The sequence below is a fragment of the Eurytemora carolleeae genome, unplaced genomic scaffold, assembly GCF_000591075.1.
Source record: "Eurytemora carolleeae unplaced genomic scaffold, Eaff_2.0 scaffold849, whole genome shotgun sequence".
Taxonomy (NCBI): Eukaryota; Metazoa; Arthropoda; class Copepoda; order Calanoida; family Temoridae; genus Eurytemora; species Eurytemora carolleeae.
Genome location: NW_019396736.1, coordinates 31,843 through 54,863, shown reverse-complemented (window position 1 = coordinate 54,863; position 23,021 = coordinate 31,843). Strand labels below are relative to the sequence as shown.

At 32.8% G+C, this 23,021-nt stretch overlaps 3 protein-coding genes across 3 annotated transcripts; all 3 read left to right on the top strand.

Annotated features, from left to right (window-relative positions):
- The first annotated feature begins 248 nt into the window (after positions 1–248).
- On the top strand, positions 249–3,012 carry LOC111707949 (insulinoma-associated protein 1a). The gene is made up of 6 exons (XM_023481145.1): positions 249–381; positions 493–548; positions 777–858; positions 1,343–1,461; positions 2,084–2,173; positions 2,901–3,012. The coding sequence occupies exons 1-6, from the start codon at positions 312–314 to the stop codon at positions 2,991–2,993; spliced, it is 510 nt and encodes a 169-aa protein (XP_023336913.1). The 5' UTR covers positions 249–311; the 3' UTR covers positions 2,994–3,012.
- Positions 3,013–3,322: 310 nt separating this feature from the next.
- On the top strand, positions 3,323–6,189 carry LOC111707947 (uncharacterized). The gene is made up of 7 exons (XM_023481143.1): positions 3,323–3,439; positions 3,610–3,705; positions 3,963–4,052; positions 4,264–4,422; positions 4,858–4,994; positions 5,509–5,529; positions 5,691–6,189. The coding sequence occupies exons 2-6, from the start codon at positions 3,613–3,615 to the stop codon at positions 5,513–5,515; spliced, it is 486 nt and encodes a 161-aa protein (XP_023336911.1). The 5' UTR covers positions 3,323–3,439; positions 3,610–3,612; the 3' UTR covers positions 5,516–5,529; positions 5,691–6,189.
- On the top strand, positions 6,182–22,635 carry LOC111707943 (integrator complex subunit 7). Its single transcript, XM_023481136.1, has 29 exons — positions 6,182–6,297; positions 7,072–7,178; positions 7,490–7,576; positions 8,119–8,201; positions 9,140–9,194; positions 9,672–9,736; positions 9,981–10,065; positions 10,520–10,601; positions 10,914–11,011; positions 11,650–11,700; positions 12,325–12,386; positions 12,765–12,856; positions 13,156–13,277; positions 13,833–13,901; positions 14,133–14,327; positions 14,829–14,952; positions 15,390–15,496; positions 15,757–15,842; positions 16,932–17,099; positions 17,359–17,521; positions 18,011–18,121; positions 18,444–18,561; positions 18,827–18,886; positions 19,209–19,324; positions 19,755–19,818; positions 20,152–20,335; positions 21,160–21,322; positions 21,814–22,022; positions 22,429–22,635. The coding sequence occupies exons 1-29, from the start codon at positions 6,201–6,203 to the stop codon at positions 22,511–22,513; spliced, it is 3,108 nt and encodes a 1,035-aa protein (XP_023336904.1). The 5' UTR covers positions 6,182–6,200; the 3' UTR covers positions 22,514–22,635.
- Positions 22,636–23,021: the final 386 nt, after the last annotated feature.

Below are 23,021 nucleotides of genomic sequence, written 5' to 3'. Positions count from 1 at the left end.
TGTTCTTAGAACTTTTTAATTTTTGATTTTTAAAATTTTTTTGTGATTTCTTCATCTTCTTATAATCTTAACCCTTGTCCAGTGAGTCCAGTTCTTCATGTCTGTGACTGAACTATGAATTATACTACAAACATTATATTATTTATTGAACTAAAGCTTTGTTAGAGGGCGCTGAAGTCTCTAAATAGTTCCATTCAGTCTGCATAGATGGCGCAAATAGCGGGGAGTATAGGGGGCGCCAGGTGTGTTATCAATGTTTTGAATACAAAACAAAAAGGTAAATTTTGCTGTAGTCATATTAATTACCTAAAATGCAGACCGAAGAATTGCGTGAGAGCTTTCCTGTTGCCAAGAAACCGGTTAAAGACAATCAAAACACTGGTAAGAAATATTTATATTAAATTACTAAAAACTACAAAAATTGGAATTGATTTTCTAAATGTAGAATGTTTTAAAATTTGTTAGCTTTAATAAATGAGTTAATAATTTTAGATGTTCATAAATGTGTACTGTGTGAAACTGTATTGTCGTCAAAATTAGATTTACAGGTAATTTTCCTCATCTAACAGGTAATCCATTGTATTCTAGAATAGCTTATAAAACTTATTGAAAGCTTCTCTGATTTACATCATATTTTATTTTGCAAAGAATTGTATAAGAAAACAGGTATACACATTTTTTTGATGTGTTCTCTAGGAATATACCTGATTTTCTGATAGAATAAACTTTTGTACATTATTAAAGAGAACTGGTTTTTATAATTCGGAATTTCGCAGGAGCATTTTCGAAAACATGGAAATGGAAGTATTGATTCCAAAGGAAGACCTGTCACTAATAAGACACCTCCTCCTAACCCAGGTTATTATATTTTGTAGAATACAATTATAAAGACTTTAAGTTGAAGTATTTATGATCATTCATAAACCTTCCTTGGGGTCACGTGAGGTCCCACACAAAATTTTGGCCTGATCGGTTCAGCCGTATGACGTTAAAAACAAACAAACAAACAGACAGACAGACAAGCTAAATTTATATATAGATATGACCAATTTTTTATCCTTTCCGTGATTTTCAAGACGTCGTTATTTTTGTGCATGCAGACAAAGTTATCTATTTGCAAACAACAACTCTTAATTCATAATATTTAAGTTATTATTTTTTTACTTTCATCTTATTTAGTTACTATGTTTATATTTTCATAATATTTAATTATTATATTTATATTTTTATAATATTTAATTATTATATTTATATTTATATAATATTTAATTATTATATTCATATTTTTATAATATTTAATTATTATATTTTAATTTTCATAATGTTTAATTATTATATTTAGTCTCCAGTACTGTGAAGTCAAAGAATGTTACAACTGTACACTGTGATGTGTGTACAGCTCAGTTTGAAACTGTGACCCAGGCGATTCATCATAAATATAAACAACATCCAAATAGTCAGGTTTACCAAGTATTAGAATTTAAAGGACTGTTACTTGTTAGAATCATATAAAATAACCCGGGTCACTCCTTCATGCAAAGATGGTAATGTCCTACTATCAACGATACCTTTATGTGTGAATTATATATCAATGTTTATAAATGTGTAGAATGGTTATTTTCAATTGTGGTTTCATTGGGATTTCTCTACAAAATAATTTCAGTATTTCTACGGCAGGAATTATGAGAATTAACCCCTTTTAAACCTAGAAAATCGAAAATATCTTCCCCATTATTGAATATTGATTCAATGAAGGTTTCAAATGAACCTGTTGTAAATCGGACATTCTTTTCTTTGTACAATGGAGCGCTTTAAATTATGCGTTTAATCCCTTTAAGACGGGGGTAGGGTTATATTTACACGTTTTACTGTCGGGTATTAGGACAGTTCAACAACTATCAAAACAATATGAAAGATAGAAAATTGTACGCCAGAATCGAATTTATTTGTAATTACTGTCCTTTGCTATGTTTGCACACGCTAAACTTGATCTCAGTATGGGCAGTGGGCACTCTTCAAATTTGAGAAAAAATGCTGAATCGCAATTATTATATTTCACCAATTAAGCAATCTACATTTTCAGTTGAACCATTTTTGTAAATTCTGTGGAAAACAGTTCCCTCTAGAGGTTTGCAAGGATATGCATATACGGGCAGAGCATAGTACTACACAGGTATATTTACAAATATATCTTTGTGGAGGTGAGAGTTCAATTCACTACTCTTAAACCTTTCACAGATCAAGGATGAAAAACTCCGTATTCATCTACAGATATGCTTGTAATTATTGTAATTGTAATTGCTTGCTAGTTTATATTTAAAAATTATTAATATTTACTTTTCTTGAAATAAACTCACATTTTAGAGATAAACACGCGAATTTCTCTGCCTTAGATGATCAGAGGTTTAAGGATACAATTGTGAATCGGGCTAACGTAGGGTCACTTAAAATCACGCCAACAGTCTCTAATCTATAAATAAAATGAAGTGTCGTCATCAAAAATAATTTTCAAGATCAACAATGTACGCATCATTTGACTTCGTGGATCCGGATCCGTATCATTTGACTTCGTGGATCCGGATCCGCATCATTTGACTTCGTGGATCCGGATCCGCATCATTTGACTTCGTGGATCCGAATCCGCATCATTTGACTTCGTGGATCCGGATCCATGCAAGGACAAAATATCAACCAAAACTGCTAGAAAATAAATCTTTTGTTCTCAAATCTCAAATCTAAACTAATGAAATAAGAGAGATTATAAAAATGTCCTTATCTTTGAATGGCTTATCAAATTCTTGCATAAAAATCAGTAAATTTTAAGATAAACAGATAAAACACTAGAGTAAATTATCCACCATTATATTAAACAAAATGCAAAAATGATCTATCTTTTATAGAAGAGCAATAAGATTTACAAGTGCAGACTTTGCTCGGTTGATTTCTATTCTGCTAAAGCTGTGCAGGCTCATGTACAAAGTTCTCACAAGTAAGTAAATTTTTAAGCAGGGGTGTATATTTTCTACACCCCCTCCCCCTCTTTGAAAATCATGTTTTCCCAAGAAGTGAGGGATGGTTGTGCCAACATTCTTATAGTTTTTTTTCACTGAATTGAGGAAAAAACTTATTTTTGGATTAGTATCAAAAATGATGTAAAAAATTGTTGCTTTTTGATGTTAGAATCTAGAACATATTATGTTGTATTCTAGGAAATGAATATTGAATATATTGTAAAGTTTAATCTACAAAAGCATCTAGAGCATATTTTGCTGTATTCTAGGAAATGAATATATTGTCAAATTTAATCTACAGAAGAATCTAGAACATATTATTTTGTATTCTAGGAAATGAATATATTGTCAAGTTTAATCTACAAAAGCATCTAGAACAACATCACAGTGCAGAGGATAGGGATAAACCGGCTCAACAGCTTGTCAAGGTTTATGACTATTTTTTTTATGTATACAATTCTTGTTGAGCTATTTTTTTTAGTTTTAGGTCTCAAACTGTTTAAAGAAGAACTTAACTTCTTTAAATTACACTTTTAATATTTCCTCTCTTTATTACATCTCCTGAAATTACCAGTGGAGCTGACGCTTTATTATTCAGTGTATGTTGTGTGACGCATTGTTTTACAACAAGAAAGCGTACGACAATCACAACCTTCACCATAGTCCTGATGATCTCTACTTAGACTCAGAATTGGTAAGTTTTTGTTTAATTTTCCTTTATTTCGATAAATTTTCACAGCTTTTATATGTTGGGGAAATTGTAAAAAATAACGTTCAATTTTCAAGCTTTTTCTACGCTCATGGTAAGATAAAATTCAGGCAAGGAATAAAGGATTTTCTTTGTTTTGAGCGATCTAGTTAACAATTGTTGTCTGACATGATAATTATTAATTAAAAATTAGGTAATTTGAACATTTTTCCAATATTTTGAATAAACAATTTGTGTATTAGGATCGTAAGACTGCAGTTGCCCGTGTAGATTGTGATTTCGATTTGACTCGTGTACCGACTATGTGGGAGAAAATACACGGACACAAAAAGGTATCTTAAGAAAAAAGCAAAGTAAAAAAGCATGGACAAATAATTCACGGATTCACGGATTTATTGATTCATTGTTTTATTGTTTTATTGTTTTATTGTTTTATTGATTTACTTATCTATCTATCGTCTATAATGGGTTGTCTGCTAATAATAATAATATATACGTACCTTTTCTTTTTTCCAAAATCAAAAATCTTTTGAATTTACATAGCCGAGAGTAAAACGGATTCAGCAGATTGAACCTGATAATCTCGTGGTGCCAACCTCTGAATCTGCTAGCCCTACAAATCCTTCAACATCTTCCGTCAATCCTTCCGTTAGTTCTTCCGTATCGGAGGTGGTCCCATCGGAGGAGTCAGTTGAGGAAAAAGTAAGATATTTTTTTTCTTACACAGGGTTTCTAGTTTCTTCCTGAAATAAACTTTAGTGAAATAATAACTTAATATTCGCCTCAAAGTCTGAATTTCTAGATTAATCTAGAAGAATTATTGACTTCTAATATCAAAGGGTTACGACTTCACTCTTAAGGTTTCAAAGACATTATGATAAAAAAAATTATGGGAAAAGTAATCAGTTCCTTCAAGTCATAAAATTGTTAATACCCCTCCCTCCCCTCCCACTGGCAAATGGCTAGAAAGCTACCCGGGTAGATTTTTAAAGCAAGAACATGACATTTTTTGAATTCCAGAAGGAATATTGAAAAAATATTTGAGTATATGTTGAGCGTATTGTTGTAAGTCGTTGATGACACTCTTGTATTGAATAGATATTTAGAATTTCAATCCCAAAATAAATAAATATTTAGATGGGACGAAACCGTGCTATGGTGGACTCGGACTCAGACTGCAAGTCGGACACGTCGGATGAGTCTGATCAAGAGACAAATCAGTCCACGTCGACAACTAGCAAAAAGTCGTCACCGGAGCCCAAGGAAAAAAGGAGGAAGATTAATCAAGACAAGTTAAAATCCTAGAAGATCAATTAAAGGCGACTAGTTCGCCCTTTCAAGTTTTTTTTTATCCCATTCGTAATATTAAAAACTAGAAATTCAAGGCGCTTCGCGCCCTTCTTTCTAGCCTTAGAGGGCGCTTCGCGCCCATCTTCTAAATTAGTTGTGAACATGTTCTCTTTGTGTACATCGTAAAACAAAACAAAAATAATTCGCGGATTTTCACAAAAAATTTCGCGAATTTTGATGGAGACAAATATTTGAAATTTTGATGATTCATAAACCTTCCCTGGAGTCCCTAGATGTCCCACAAAAAATTTGGGCCCGATCGGTTCATCCGTTTTGACGTTTATTGGATACAAACAAACAAACAAACAAACAGACAGACAGACAAGCCAAATTTATATATAGAAGATGTATGCAAGTTTTTAATAGGTTTTTTTGGTTTTTTTAATTTTAATAATTTAAAATTATTTAAAAGTAATTTTCTTTTAGTTATTGATTTAGGAAATAAACAACATCCACAAGGAAAACCAATGTTTAACAGGATTGAATTGTTAATTTTTTTCATACATTTTTTCTCGAGAAACTCCATGATGGCCATTTTATGTATTAATGTCTGGTATTCAACTGTCATGAAGTCAACATCTAATCCTGAGAAAAATTAATTAAATATTTAAATTACTGAGGTTTTGTTTCATCGATGCTAGATGAGTAGATTTGCAGAACGATCTGAGAGGAATACCTAAGCCCCAAGATTCCAGAAGAAATTCTGCGCCTATGCATTTTTTAGGGATGTAACAATTTAAGAAAAGAAAATGATCACTGAAGACTAAAATCACAATAAATGAGGGCCATCATAAAACTAAAATGTTCAGTTTAACTACATTTGTGATAAAAATGAGACGTTCGATGCTACCTCGACATTTAAAAACAAATTCATCTTTAAAAACAATCTCAAACAATATGATTTAATTTGTTATTTAACTGTACAATTTACAGTTTGTACCACTCAAATTGTACATATGTATTTTTAGCGTACGCATTTATTGATTAACATTATACTAAAATCAAATATTATAAATCGAATTAGTATCTTAACTTTAAGTATGTGCAGACAAATTGTTTTCAGATTTAAATGTTATAAATATATACACTTTACCAAGTTCTATAGAGGCCTATTTCAGATTTGAATTAAAATGGCGCTGACTCTGGATATGGGATATCCGGGATCATTTCCCGCATTTCATGATTCCGAACAGGGTTCCAGTGCAGCACTTACGGAACTAGATAAAGGTTGGTAGCTAAGGAGTATAGTGTTATTTAATCGGTTTGGCGTTTTTTAAATTTTTAATGAAACTTGCAGGATTTTAAAATTATTCGGTTAAAGTTTGCTCTTATTAAATATGCAATATGAATTTATTCTTTTAAAAAATGGAAAAACAACCCAAAAATAATCGTTATGACACGTTCTTTTTTTGCATATATTTACTATCAGAGTAAACATTCGGCATATTGTAAGAAAGGCAAATGTTTAGAATATACAATTTTATTTCACTTCTTGCACGATATCAAATTTAACCTTAAAAAAAATATAGGCAAAAAACAAACCATCATTAGCTAGGAGTAGCTAAATGTAGTGGGGTAGTTGTATAGATTAAAAACTATAAATCAGATTATGTGCCAATACCTTTCAGATGTCAAAACTACTCTTATCAGTTCCCAACCCGCCCAGTCAGCTTCCAGCCCCTGATTTAATCTAAGTTAGTCTAAAAATCAACACTCATTAGAATTATTTGTAACTTATCTTATGTATTTCCGGACATCCTCGAAATTAAAGTTGAAGATTTCAATTTATAAGTGAACACTGTTTATATTGAATATTGATTTCGTGTGGCTAAATGCTATCACTATCAGAATCAGAAGTTTGTTAACATAATTCCCTTTCCATATTTTGGAAACAAAAGAGAATCATAATTATCGTTGATGTTTACTTCTTAACTTTTAAATCGTAGAAGGAACATGAAAGCTTTATTTGGCAGATTTCTTATTATTAAATTGTGTGTTCAGGATTAAGATCTCAACGCCCTGGAGAACAAAGTGAAGCTATCGTCAAGTTCCCGAGACTTTTTGAGAAATATCCGTTCCCTGTTCTAATCAATACAGCACTGCTTAAGGGGTGTAGATTATTTAGTTCATCTTGAATCTACAGATCCTTTTTTTTATAAAACTACAGGGTGTCTCAATAAACATGAGAAGAGAGTGACGAATTCTAGAATTGTCTCAAGCGTTTAATAATATTCAGCCAACAAGGTTTTTGTTCTGCGCGTAGATTTACCCGAAATAGATATTTTCGCCTTTTTTCGTATCTTAAAAATTGACAGATGTGAAGAATTTTGTGCCAGTTACAACACAAAACTTCAAATACTATGTACATTGTAAAGTTCATTGTACGTAAATGGATGATAATATACATCTATGTACACAGTTAGCCGAAGTGTTCAGACAAGGGTCTAATTTCTTGAAACTGTGTGTGCTGAGGGTCTGCCAACAGAGTGAACGCCACTTAGACAAGGTACAAGGGGTAATTATTATCTGGATACCCTTTATATGTCAAAGGGCATCATCCATTTTATAGCCTTTTCTCATTTTATTTGATCAATATATGNAAAAAAAGCGACTTTTAATTTTTTACCTTTATATGTCAAAGACATCATCCATTTTATAGCCTTTGCTCATTTTATTTGATCAATATATATTAATTGGCACACTCTACTCCATTGTATTAGTTTTTAGTTTTGTTGTCTAACTCAAGAATACCTGACTTGACAAGCTGATTGAAGGTTAATACAGTGCTGACTAAGCTTCAACTCAAACTTAAGATACATTTTCTGAAATTGAGATAATATGGGGGGCGTCTCCCCGCCCTATCTCCCTATGATTTCTCCATTTGCCAACGGGAAAATTGATTATTGATGGATTGATGGTGTAGAGTTTATTTAAAGAATTTGAGCCGGAGCTTAATTGGAACCGGTTTTTGGCGGATCAGTTGCGCGGTTTAATTTCTTTAAATTCGACCTCTGGTCTTCTGATATCTTGTATAATATATATTGTTAGGTTACAAGTGTTGATGAGTTGGTGCGACGAATAATCACTGTTATGAACAGCAATGACCCGGTTGCACGAGCACTTACACTTAGGAAAGAAATATTTTTACACTCGTCTTGAGTTGGGAATTCATGAACAAAAGAGATAAAGGCATTTCGACTGCCAGCCACCGGGATGTATCACTATAATGTGCAAGCGTTACATTCTGTTCTGGATGGATTCCAGGCCGCATGAAGATGTGTTACACCTTGAGGGCGATCCGAGGGTTCCATGCTGGGTTCCCTTTCAGATCTTGTTATGATTATTATTATTATAGCTAAACCAAATAGATTCTAGTAAAAAATGGCAACGTAGAATTTTTACACTCTCAGTACAGCTGTATTTTGACGTCACAAGTGTCAATTTAGTTTTTGTGTCCGACAAATCAAAACTATTAATAATATTGTTAATTTTAGAATAAAGTGCTTATCTTACAGTAAAATAAGTGCAATTTTATGTGTTCTTTATTTTCTGTTTTTACACTTTTTTATTTAATCTTAGAAAACATGTCAAAATTAATGGGAGAAAATTTCATTTTCCTTGTTATATTTGACACTTTGAGCTAAACTATCTATGTCTAGATTAACTATTGCTCTGCTGCAGAGATAATTTTTTAACCCAAATCAGGAGAATTATTTGACTGAGCCGGCACTAGTTTAATTTCCTCACGTCACACTATTTCATCAAGTAAAACAAGTATTTTTTTTATAATGTTTATGATGATCGGGGAGAATCAGAGATGTAAGTTCTGTTGGGGGTAAAATGAAAAGTTGGACATTGAAATGGAAGTTTTTGCTTCCTTTTTGATTTTTTTTACACAAACTTTTATTTGTTTTCGCATTAAAATGATTTATTTTCCTTAAATCTGCGAAAAAAACTTTAAAACAAAAACTTCTGGGGAAATACGATTTTTAATAGGGGGAGGAGAGATTATTTTTTAAAACATATAATCCACCCCCTGGGGGAATTTTAAAATATTTGTGTTAATAAGAACGCTTGGAGCTCTGGCAGGAATACTTTTTGATAGGAAGCAAGTACACCACAAGGTATTTATTGATCGATTATATAAACGCCTAAATACCAGAAAAAATACAAAGAGGATTTATTTAATATAATGATTAGGTTCACGCACAATACCTTTAATATTCTCTTTATTAATATATTGATTAGGTTCACGCACAATACCTTTACTATTCTCTTTATTAATATAATGATTAGGTTTACGCACAATACCTTTACTATTCTCTTTATTAATCTAATGATTAGGTTTACGCACAATACCTTTACTATTCTCTTTATTAATATAATGATTAGGTTATTCTCTTTATTAATATAATGATTAGGTTCAACGCACAATACCTTTACTATTCTCTTTATTAATATAATGATTAGGTTTACGCACAATACCTTTTACTATTCTCTTTATTAATATAATGATAAGGTTTATGCACAATAACTTTTACTGATCTCTTCATCGATCTATTAATGTTTATGAATAATCCTTTTACCGATATATATATTAGGTACGGAGTAGTCTGGACAGCCAGGACTCTGTAGAAGTAGAAGCAGCAATATTTGCTGCAGAAAGGTATTTCGTTAAATGTGATCACAAGTACTTAGTTCTCAAGACACCTTAAAAATTTAACCCTTTGAAGACTTAAAAGGATTAAAATGAAGAAGGAAATAATTACAGTAAAAAAGTGATAAATTCGAAGAAAAAAAAACTGTCATAAAATAAAGCTTGCAATTTTCAAAGTCCAATTTTAAAACCATCTTTCCAAATAGTTGTTAGCATTGTCGCATTGTTAAGTAATTTTTTAAAAACTTTTTAGATTTTCAGCGCGTAGTAGAACCTTTTCTGTGGATATGTGTCCTAAACTATTAGAAATGATTCAAGGATACGCCACCCCTCTCCCGGTAATTCAGGACCAAAATTAAACAAATAAAATTAATTGAGTTGATGGCAAGAAATTCTATATAATATATTCTCTTTGTTTTTCATAATTTGGTTTCGTTGTTTTGTTGAGAGCGTTTATCAAAAAGTAAACTGGTAAGGAAGGTGCTAATTACCATCCTAATGATTATTTTAAAGATTACTTGGCTATTTGATTGATTGATGAACCAACTAACATATTAATAGTTTTATTAATTGGTTATTAGGTTTAATCAAAATATAAAAATTTACTGAACAGAATTATTGATAAATAGATTTGATCAAAAGATTGATTGGTTGGTTTACTGATTAATTGATTGTTTGATTGGTGAATTAACTGGGTGATTAGTTGATTAGAGCACTAATTAATTCGTTTAATTGATTAATTTCTTGATTGATTGATTCACGGGTTGTTGATTGATTGATTGATTTATTAAGGTGAAGCTTAAGATAATCCCAGTGTTAGAGCATATGCATCATGATGCCAACACCGCTACTCTGGTTAGAGCAGCTTGTCTAGGCAACATTTATTTTCAAACATTTCTTTAATTTTTTTTATTTTGTCTTTTTCTGATTTTATTTTATATTTTTTCTTATTTTCAGTATTAATTCACAAACCGCTATGTTTGATTTACAATTAACTTGGAGTTTTGGTTTTAATTTTTCCCCTATTTTTTTCATTCTTGGAAGGTTTTGATGATAAAAGGATCTTAAATGTATTTTTTATCCTCAGATTATCTGTTCAAATCCAGCAAAAATGTTATTCACAATCTAGCGAATAAAAAACTTAGAACAGTCCCTTTAATTTAAAATATTGAATGGTGCATGGTAGAACTTCTGCCCAGCTATCCCGGGCATCAGTTTATGCTGGTCATCCTACAGACCCTCACTTCACTCTCACAACATACATTCATCCATATACCAGACCAGGTCTAGACATTTTTACATACTTACCCAGTATCGGGTCAAGAGAAAGTTTTTAAGGATATATTATTTTTATTTCATGGGGATTATCAATAAATTTGAGATTAATAAACAATTTCAGTGATCTGAGAGGAAAAAAATTAAGTTTTATAATACTTTTTTAATACTTCTTACCCAAATTTTTTTTTATTTCTTGAAAAATAATTCATTCAATTAAGCCAATAAAACCCTTAAAAACATACCTATCTTCTGGGGGGAAAATGATTTTCAGAAGAAGGGGGGGGCGGGGGAGAGCAAATTATTTTTTAGGAAAATACACACCCCTGTAAAAATTGCAAAGAATAGGGGATAAATTTCCAGTTAAAAGTTTTTTAACTTTAATAATTTATTTTGGTTAAGGGGTGTGGGCACAAGCTCACGCATACAAATAAAACGATACATCAATAAGTCTATATCCAGTTTATTATCAAGGTCTATTGCCTGTTAAAAGGTGAATTTCTCATTTGCTTCTAAATCTTGGAGAGGGGGAGGGGGTTAATCGTAATTCAAAACAATAATACAAACACTTAATCACGTCCCTACGTTTAGTAAGTCCTTTATGAATAATAATTTTTCTGAAAATTGTTTTAACAATTTATGTTTAGGTCAGTCTTCTTCTGGAGTGTTTGAGTAGGGATCCAAGGCGTGGAGTACAGGTTCTTTTTTTTTATTATTTATTTATTTACTTCTTCCTTTTTTATTATGTTTCTTCCTTTGTTCTTTTTTTTCTTTCTTTTATTATTTTATTCATCCATTTTCTCTTTTATCCTTTCACTATTCCATCCTTTAATTATTCCATCCTTTCATTATTCCATCCTTTTTTCATTATTCCATCCTTTCATTATTCCATCCTTTCGTTATTCCATCCTTTCTTTCATTATTCCATCCTTTCATTATTCCATCCTTTCTTTCATTATTCCATCCTTTCGTTATTCCATCCTTTCAGTATTCCATGCTTTCATTATTCCATCCTTTCATTAACCCATTCGCTCATTCACCCATTCATTTTTTCATTCTTCTTTCTTATCCATCCTTAGATTTATAATAGTTTTTGATTTTATGCCTCCATTCACTCATTTATTATTCCATCGTCTTTCTTTACTCTTTCCTTAATCTTATATTAAACCCCCATTTTTTGGTGAGGTACCAAAATGTATTGGTTTGTTTACTTTTTTCTCTCATTTAAAAAATCTAAATTCATGAATTAATTTATTTTTCCACTTTCCATTTTTCCATACTGTTATTGTTTACAATTTTTACATATTCTGTTTGTAAAACAGGATGGTGTTTTATCCGATCTTAATCTGCTAGCCGGGGAGGATACTGCTCATCTTTGGTCAAGGTAAGGAGGGGGGGGGGGGGGCAATACTTCCAACAAACCCCTACTAAAGCCCACCCCTTATCTTTACAATCTACGTTGTAAAGAATGTTCAAAATTCCATCAATCACATACTAAAGCTTCCATTAACCACATACTAAAGCTTCCATTAACCACATACTAAAGCTTCCGTTAACCACAGACTACAGCTTCCATTAACCACATACTAAAGCTTCCATTAACCACATACCAAAGCTTCCATTAACCACATATTAAAGCTTCCATTAACCACATACTAACGCATTCCTGAACCACATTTTGAAGATTCCAGAATAACATATTTCATATTCCATGAACATAAACCAAATAAAATTAAACTTATGAACCACACATTTTCTGCAGGGAGAACGTGGAAGCTTTGATAGAGTTTGTGAACAAATTGAACAAGGATGATCTTAAAGTTTCTGCAATTAATATTCTCCGTAAACTAATAGGTAACATTTATCAAATCCATCGAATCCGCAAATTAAAACTTGGAAATAAAATTCTTAATGGTTGACCAATGGGAGATTCATGGTTAACCATCCCATGATCAATGGAAAATCGGGTTTTGGAAGAAAAAAACTCCTAGAAAATAAGAAGGAAAATTTTTGATTAAGTCAACAGTAGATTATATAAAATAATTGGTATTCAGAAACCTTTCAAATGTGTAATTTTGTCGGATCATTTTCTGAACACAATTAAATAAAAAAAAATTGAAAATAGTTTTTTAAGATTTAATTTTGAATTTCAGAGGCTGGAGGAGTATATTTGTTAGAGTTAGGACCAGGATCCTCAATCAGCAACCTCTGCCAGACATTCTGCTATTCTCCTGACCTCGCCGTAGCCTCGGCCTCCACACATCTTCTCACACAGGTATTGGACCTCAGTTCGGAATCACCGAGAAGAAGTTTAACTAGTTTTAGACACAGTTTAACCCAGTACTTCGGAATCGTCGAGAGAATTTACAAAACTTAAGTGCTAATAATCAAATAGCCATGTAATATGCGGGAACACCAACAGTTTTAAAGAGCTCCATTTCAATCAAAGACGAAATATCTGCTGCCTTAATTCCATTGTCAGTAAGTTAAGAATACGACATTTTATAATTTCCTTCTATATCTCCGAAGTACTGGGTTAAACTATTTCTATTGTGATCTCCCGAGGGTAAATAGGATTCATTTCAACTGCTAATTCCTACTCATTAAATAAGTGGAGGGTATTTTTAATCAAACCTGGGTTTAACTTGAATACCGTAATTCATTTATCTGTCTTCTAGTTTTTATTTCAAGAGGAAGAAAAATTGTTTTTAAACTTTTAAAAACTTTAACTTTAAAGTTTTCCTTTAACGATACTTTTTACAAAAGATTTGTTTTCACTTAAAATTTTTTTAAACTTTAAACTAAAGATTATAAATCTCATATTTATTAGTTGGCAGTAAGTTGTTGTAAGGAGGGGATATCCAATCCTGATTTGGATATTGTTACAGAAGCTATACAGGTAAACAGGGGATATCCAGCACAGATCTGGATATTGTTACAGAAGCTATACAGGTAAACAGGGGATATCTAGCACAGATCTGGATATTGCTACAGAAGCTATACAGGTAAACAGGGGATATCCAGCACAGATCTGGATATTGTTACAGAAGCTATACAGGTAAACAGGGGATATCTAGCACAGATCTGGATATTGTTACAGAAGCTATACAGGTAAACAGGGGATATCTAGCACAGATCTGGATATTGCTACAGAAGCTATACAGGTAAACAGGGGATATCCAGCACAGATCTGGATATTGTTACAGAAGCTATATACAGTTTAACAGGGGATATCCAGCACAGATCTGGATATTTTTACAAAAGCTATACAGGTAAACAAGGGATATCCAGCACAGATCTGGATATTGTTACAGAAGCTATACAGGTAAACAGGGGATATCCAGCACAGATCTGGATATTGTTACAAAAGCTATGCAGGTGAACAGGGGATATCCAGCACAGATCTGGATATTGTTACAAAAGCTATGCAGGTGAACAGGGGATATCCAGCACAGATCTGGATATTGTTACAAAAGCTATGCAGGTGAACAGGGGATATCCAGCACAGGTCTTGGTTTCGGATGTTTGCATTGTTTAATTAGTAAGGTTTTTGATCTGTTTTGTTGGATGCAAGTGCAGTTTGTTAAGTTAGTTAGCTATTATTTTGGACGATTAGTTCATTAATTGGATGGATTCCTAATAGGCTTATTGGTAAATTGATCGATTGATCGATTGATGTTTTGTTTGATGATTGATTGAGCAGTCAATCAACTAATAGTGATTGTTAAACTGTATGCTTGTTTAAATTCGTTATTCATCAACAGATTTTGAATTTATTGATTGATAGAAAGATTGATTGATTGATTGATTGATTGATTGATTGTAGGGCATTGAATCCTTATGTTTACTGGTATCCAGTGGGGCAGGCGAAGTCCAGCATTACATCACTTTTCTGAAGACAGCACTCAAGTGTGTTATTTTACTCTGCAGTACAAAACCAGAATATACAGGTACAGCGAAAACAAACACAATACACCAGGGGCATTTATTTGTTGAAAAATCATCCCCCCCGCCCCCTTCTAACAGATCGGCTTTCAGGGTTTTTATTTCTGAATTGCGAAAATATTTTTGAGAACAAATATCATAATCAGGTCATAAAGAGGTGATATAAATTTCATTATTTCGGTTTTCCATATCTTCAAAAATCTTCCCCCCCCCCCCCCGGGGGGGAAAGATTTTTTTTGTGTAGACAGGCACAAATGATCTTGTATCATAAGTTGGAATGGGTAAAAGTTTATTTTGCCATTGTTAAATTAATTTTGCCGTAAGAAATAAAAAAAAAACTTTGGATGAATCGGTTTCCAAATCTAAAATAAATAATATCTTTTTAATTGCTTGTTTTTACACTGCTCCATAAATTCAACCAGCATTCAGATTGTCATTTTAGGGGAGTTTGTTGATATACTTGGTGGTATGCTGGATTCTAAATACAAGGATAGTATTGGTATGCTATCAGTGTGTCAAACTTTAGCTGCACTAGCAGGCATGAAACAGGTAGATTATCATTCCCAAGATTCCCAAGCACATGCAAGACATTGAGAAATAATATTAGAAACTTTGATTTGCTAAAGAACACACGTGTATGCGTATGTACCAGATATTGTTTACGATTGATTCAATATCTTTTTTCCTCCAATGAGAATCAATCTAGAAAAGTCTGCTACAAAATTAGATTTCTAAATTAAAACAGTTCTTAATACCTTTTCGAAAAAGCATTTAGCCAGAATTGCGACTATCAGTGTATCTCTTTTCAGAGCGTGCTTTCTCCTCTTGTTCCTGATATTTGTTCAATTATCCAATCCATTATCTTGGAGAGAGAAGCAGAGATGGATTACTCTAGGTAGGATTTTTATTTAATACAATATGCTATTATGGAGAGAGGAGCAGAAATGGATAACTTTAGGTAGGATTTCTATTTAATACAATCCATTATCTTGGAGAGAGACGCAGAGATGGATTACTCTAGGTAGGATTTTTATTTAATACAATCTACTATTATGGAGAGAGGAGCAGAGATGGATAACTCTAGGTAGGATTTCTATTTAATACAATCCATTATCTTGGAGAGAGACGCAGAGATGGATTACTCTAGGTAGGATATCTATTTAATACAAAATACTATTATGGAGAGAGAAGCAGAGATGGATAACTCTAGGTAGGATTTCTATTTAATACAATATACTATTATGGAGAGAGAAGCAGAGATGGATAACTCTAGGTAGGATTTCTATTTAATACAATATACTATTATGGAGAAAGGAGCAGAGATGGATAACTCTAGGTAGGATTTCTATTTAATACAATATACTATATGGAGAGAGAAGCAGAGATCGATAACTCTAGGTAGGATTTCTATTTAATACAATCCATTATCTTGGAGAGGCAGAGCTGAAATACTCAAGATTAAACATAACTTTAGTTTTGAAAAGTAATCAAGTTTTTCACAACTAAGTTTTAAATTGTGTTTTTATAGTTTAATTAAATTAGAAAACTTTATGTAAAGTAGGTAAAAACAAAGCTGAGTTTAAAACTAAACTAAACTAAAGTGTTAAAACAAGTTAAAGCTTTGAAAACTAAATTCAATCTTTTTCTGAATCCTATCTATCCTCTTCCTCACTGGGAGTCCTTGAGCTTGAGATGGGAGATCATCATTCTTATTTATTGTATTTCAATTATTAGATCATTAAATGGATTAATCAGACACATTATAACACATGAACCACTTGACTGATTGCCTTAAATTGATTTGGGGAACACGGTAGGAAAATATTTAAAACCGTAATTTACGCCCATGCACGGGTAAACGGCGGGATTAACTATGAGTACCCTGGGCAACGCTTGGTGCCCAAGCTACTTCTGAATAAAATCATAACTGGAAATCATGTTTCAAACAACTGGATTATTTCAGGCCTAATAATTTATGTTCCAGGGATGAAAATCCAGCAGAACGGAACAAGATCCTAGTTCTCCTTCTTACAATCCTCCTTCAGACAGTCCGTGGACACACCTGGAGTCAGGACATAGAGCAAACATTTAGATCTGGAGCACAACTACTTGATAACTGGAGCAAATATAGAGTCGGTAGAGCAGCTTCTAGGTCCTGGAACTTTCATATATTTTATTTTACTTAAATAAGTGTAACCTTGAGTTAATTTATGTCTATTTTAAAGTAAAAAGAAAATCAGATCTGAAAAAAAACATTTGAAAAGGATGAATTTTCTTCAATTTATTTTTGGATTAAAAAATGTGTTTCTTTTATAAAAAGTTGTTGAAAGTGTTTCAAGAATTAAAGATACATACAATATGGGCTTTACCTTAATGACATTGGGTTATGTCTTAAATTATTAAATTTCTAGATATGGAGAACACCAGCAGAGTCGATTCCTGTTCTCTGAGCTGAAGGAGAAGGTTTGGACAGAGAATTTTAACTACTGGCTCCAGAGCCTAGAGTTTTTCTCTAGGGGAGAGGAAATACTGGCTAGGAAGGAGAATACACCCCTCCAGGAGAAACTAGTTTCGGTAACATTTTTCTCTTTTTTACCTTAACCTATTAATGACAAAAAGGTAGTTTTTAATCTCCAACCTCATCGAATCTATGAAAATGCAATCCGCACTCTGCATTCCGCTCCTTCGAGAGAAAAAAAATCAATCATATGCTTACAGGAAGAAAATAACCCTGACACTAGTTGTTGTCATTTTTTTCAAAAGATTATTCCAAAAAAAATATCTGCATTTACTTGCTTACTTTTTATAGGGTTACCCTTAAAGGATGTGACTGCAGAGACGACTGTATGGAATTTCCTCGGTTATTTTTCTTGCGCGCATGGTTCCCTGTATTTGTAAACTATAAACTTGTTTCTCCCTTTGCCAAATATGTTAAAATTCCATTAAAAGACTATATTGAAGGGGGATTCATCCTAATATATGGATTGAATAAATATTCAAAGAAAAAGGTTTTTTATCTGTAAAATCATTAAAGATTATAAGAAAATTTAATCTTGTTATTAGGCTGCTACGATGTTCCAGCGTGGGTTGACCTGCCTACGCGCAGGTAGCTCGGTCCAGCAACCAATGCGCTTCCAACAGGATTTTATCAAGTGTAGAATACATTATCTTCAGGTTAGTCAACAGTATGTTCCATACATTCTTCTTTGTACTGTGTGTACCGTAATATTTACGTTTCTCCCACATAAATGTAAAAAAGCTTATTCATATTATGCGTTACAGTCTTAGTTTGCTTACATTAATCTTTGAAACTGGAGTGTTAGCTGGTTATGGTTAGAATAAACTTTATGGGAGTCCATTTTTTATAGTTGTCCTTGCTTCTTTGTAGATACCTCACCAAAGAGGCTACTTATTTGTCGTCATGAGAGTTCCATTAAGAAAATCTAATTCCGACAGATACCTTAAAAATTATTTATAACCGTTTTGTTTTGCTTAGGTGCTGACACAGCTGACAGCAGCAGCAACCAGTTTACAGACTTCTCCGCCACCAGCCATAGCCGCGGCATTAGCTGCGCAGTCACGTGATGATCTACAGCGTTGCGGTCGAGTCACAGGTACCAATCACTTTTTTACAAATTACAAATCTACATCAATTTTGCTTGGTTGATTTCAAATTGAAGTTCAACATGTCCTGGCTCCGTTTCAAACTTTAAAGTAAATTTTGATTTAATGGCATTAACATTTTTATTAATTGAAAGGCAAAAATATTTTCAGATTAATAATGGATGTTTTGATTGACTTATTCTTTAATTGATCGATTAACGGGTTGACAAATGGCTGATTTGTGATAATTGATTATTAGTTGATTGATTGATTTAGGACAGTTACGTAAAGTTGTAAAAGACCTGCAAACCTGTGCACAAGCCTGGACAACATTAGGAACTTCAAATCTTAAATTTTTTGAATTTAATTACTGTATCAATTGTCCGATTCATCTGACAATATAATCTAGAGTTAGGTCATCATTCATCAATTATCACCTCTTCTTGCTGAATGCTGATCCTCTTCTCTTAAAGTTATTTTTTTTATGTGTTTTAGTGAACATTCAAGGTTATAGATTTTTAAAAAATTGCTTTTAAAAACTTTTTTTTGGATTGAACTCATTGTTACAATATTATTTTGGGACTGACATTCCCCCCGAACAGGCTCACCCCCTTCCCCCTCTCTTTTTCCATTCAGTTTAGAGATATGAACGGTTTAGCTGAGAGCTCGTTTGACGCTGACCCTGCCAGTCTGTCACAGCTACTCGTCCTGCAGAAGATGGTCAGCAACCTGGCAATGTGGATCGAGATAGTTTGTTTAAAATCTAGTTTACAGGTTACTTTTCCTTCTTTATCCTTTATCTCTCGATTATAAAATCCTGACTTGTTATCCTCGTCGCTTTCTTGGCACTCTTTTAACCTCCCTCCTGCCGACCCCTCCAGAGGTGGAAACTCTGTGGATATTAAGATCAATACTTCATCTCGATCTTTTGTTAATCTACAGAGTCTTTAGTCGATATCCCGTGATAGAAAACGTACAACCAATCAGAAGCCAGGAAATTTTCTCTTCAACCAATGAGAGAACAGAAAAATATCCAAATCTAGAGACCAAGCAGATTCTGCGTAAAATTTAAAAGTGACCGCTTCGGATATCAATATCAATCGATCAGCATATTGGGGATCCATCTGAAAAGTTTCCAGCTCTGGATAATTTCGTGAGAAAGGGTTTCAACAGTGGTGAATGATAAAAGACTTTGTTTCTTTAGGGTTCTATCTACACGGATACTATGTTTAAAGTAGTTAGGAGGGGGTTAATTGTATTGTTTTATTGTATAGTTCTATTTTTATGGTAGCCAAGGGTTAATTTTTATGTTTCCGGGATTTAGGGGTGTTAATTTTTACACTTAGAGAAACTGTAAGCATAATTTCAAGCCAATTTACCCAATTTACAACGGCATCCTTTAAACCTTTGACTGATCAAGGATTACAAACTTTTCCTGATTCCTTTAAGATCAGTCAAAGGTTTGAAGGGTTCCGTTGTGAATTGTGGATGTTTCATTTTAAATTGAAGATCACTTAAAATTACACTTTACTCTTATGCTAAGGTAGTTAAGGAGTGATTTTTCTTTTCTTTTGTTTTATCTAAAAGGTGAACCGGGGGAGGGGTGGGGGGGGCTCCATTATATCTTCAAGCTTGGTCTATTTTTATATATTTTTTTCAGAATATCGGATCTGAATTTAAAAGTTTATCTGAGCGTCCAGATACACGTCCTATCTCCCATCATCACACCTCCTGTATATTCTCAGCTATTAGAGCTATTAACTCCTATCCTCTACCCTACCCCAGGTATCTATGTTTCAGAAATTTATATTTACTACGCTTCCAGGGCTGTTTTGTTTCTATATATAAATGATTTATTCTTTAGTCTTTCAAGAGAAAACAATATAAAAGGTTTTTCTGTTTTTATTGGTGTATTTTCATAAAATATCAGGAGACATTCTTTAATCTTAACCAGTCAAAAACAATCCTTAAAGGGAGTGTTCGCGAAAAAATGAAAGCGGGTACAGGCTTACGGCGAAAAATGAGCGTTTTTAAACGCTACTAATTTCACTTCTATCTGCTTCGTCTATAAGGAGAAAATTGTTAAAAACGACTCATGCTGAAGAACGTAGCGTCCATACAAATTCAGAGAGTTTCAACATTGAACTCCAAATCGGATCGTAAAAAATCAATTTAATTCCAAACAAATCATTCAGATATTACAAACAATAGTCATCTTTTATTTTTCGACGCATTCGTATCTAGTTAATATTTCATAATATTTTTGATTTTTTTAAAAATGATTTTTCACTGGTAAATATGAAAATGTCGTCTTCATTATTAAAAATCCTCGAAAGAGAAATAAATGTTTTAAAAGTAACTCTCAGATCATAAAAAAAAAATATTATGAAATATCAATTATATACGAATGATTGTTATACCGTTGTAATATCTGAATGATTTGTTTGGAATGTTGCAACTTTCTCAATTTGTATGGACGCTACGTTCTTCAGCATGAGTCGTTCTCCTTATAGACGCAACAGATAAAAGTAAGATTAGTAGCGATCAAAAACGTTTATTTTTCTCCGTAAGCCTTTTTTATAAACATTCATGAAAATATTTGTTTCTAGATTTTTCTACCAGTCCCTGCAGGAGACGAGATTGAAGATATCAGTGACCCCGCAGAGTCGTGCAGCTGGAGAACCTGTGCAGGTCAACACGTCCCAGCTGCTAGCAATCAAGGTCGAGGGAGTTATAGAACGATCAGGGATTGAAAACAAACAATCCAGAAAGGTGAGTGCTGATTATTTAAGTTAATGACTATTGACAATATTGTAAATGTTTTGCTAAACTTCGAGTCATATCTTTAAACAAAAATAACAAAAATTCTGCTTTTCAGTTTTTGTTTGACAATGTTTGTTAATAGACAGTTTTTAAAAATTAAGTGGAAGTTTTGCAACGATTTTAATCCCTAGCACCGAGCATCCCTTATCATATTGGATTATCTCAAAGCTTTAATGCTATTTTCTGCATGCAAATTTTTATATTAAAGCCTTAAACAATTTTCTAAAATGATTAGTTCCGAAAATCGCAATTTAAAGCTAGCTATAACCGTCAACCGATCTAATATGAACTGCATATCGATGAACTTACAAATCATAGTTTACCTTTTCTGCGTTTGAAATTAGGTTTCTTGCATATTACTTAAATAATTTTAAACTACTTAGAAACTAAAAAATACTAAAAAATAAAAATGAATTAACAAGTTTTTATTGTATTACTAGGTGAGCCAGGTTGTCGTCCACTTGCAGTCCATTCTGCAATCCGGAAAATCAGAAAAATCTGTAGAAAAATCCGAATCCGGATCATCAGCTGAACAAAGTGCGGATATTCAGAACGATTTCTTTGCAGTTCAGTTTCTGACTCCCTTCCCTCAGCCAGGACTTTACAATCTCGCCCTAGAAGCAAAACTTATAGACTCAGACGGAAACAGGTATTGAATAAATAAGTAATTAACTATTTTAAACTAGCTTTGCCTAGATTTTTTCCTATAGAGATCAACCTACTTATCTTAGAACTTATAACCAAGCTAAGAACATTCCCGTGGTTCTCCCGAGTTCCCCAATCAAGATGTGAGGCGAATCGGTTAAGGGGTTCATGAGTTATGATCGGATATACAAACAGAATAGATACAAGGTTCTTGTTGGCGCCTTTTACAACTAATTGTAACTTGAATGCAAAAAAAAATATTTTTGACATGCATTGTTCATTCCCATTTCCCATTCTTTAAAAGATGGTGTAAAAATTAAGAAAGAACAAACTCTACGGAAACCATATAAAACCTTTGTCGTAAGATGTTGATTCTTCAGCTCAAAGAAATACCATTTTATTATTTGTAGATGGAGAACTGGTGTGAAGCAAAGCTTGATCGTTAAATCTTTCGAAGATCGAACTAACGCCAGTCGATCTGTGCCAAGATCTTGATCGAACCAGAGATATGATTGCCGACCTTTCTCCAATTATTTATGTTCAGTCCAAAAAGGTGGATTCTCATTTGAACTACTGCCGTTTGAACTATGGTACGTTTGAACTATTGTTCGTTTGAACTATTGTTCGTTTGAACTATTGTTCATTTGAACTACTGACATGACGTCATATCCTGTAGTTTAAATCAACGCATTTCTTGCTCATTTGAACTATTTTTCTACCCCAATTCAGTTTTAAATCATTTGTCTGTTCACATCTGGACACAACTCGAACATATATTCGTAAATATATTAAAAAATATGAAAACTAACCGATCTCGGTTTAAAATCTGTTAATACAGTTGAATGTATTATTTGTTATTTTGCAGATTTCAAACAAAATGTTACAATGAAGATGCTGTTCTGGTTCAGGTCATTCGGAGCTCTGAAAACTTTTTATAATTTAAAGGGACTTCTGAAAGTGATCTTCAATTATTAAAGGGACTGTCAGCAACATTTTATGTGAT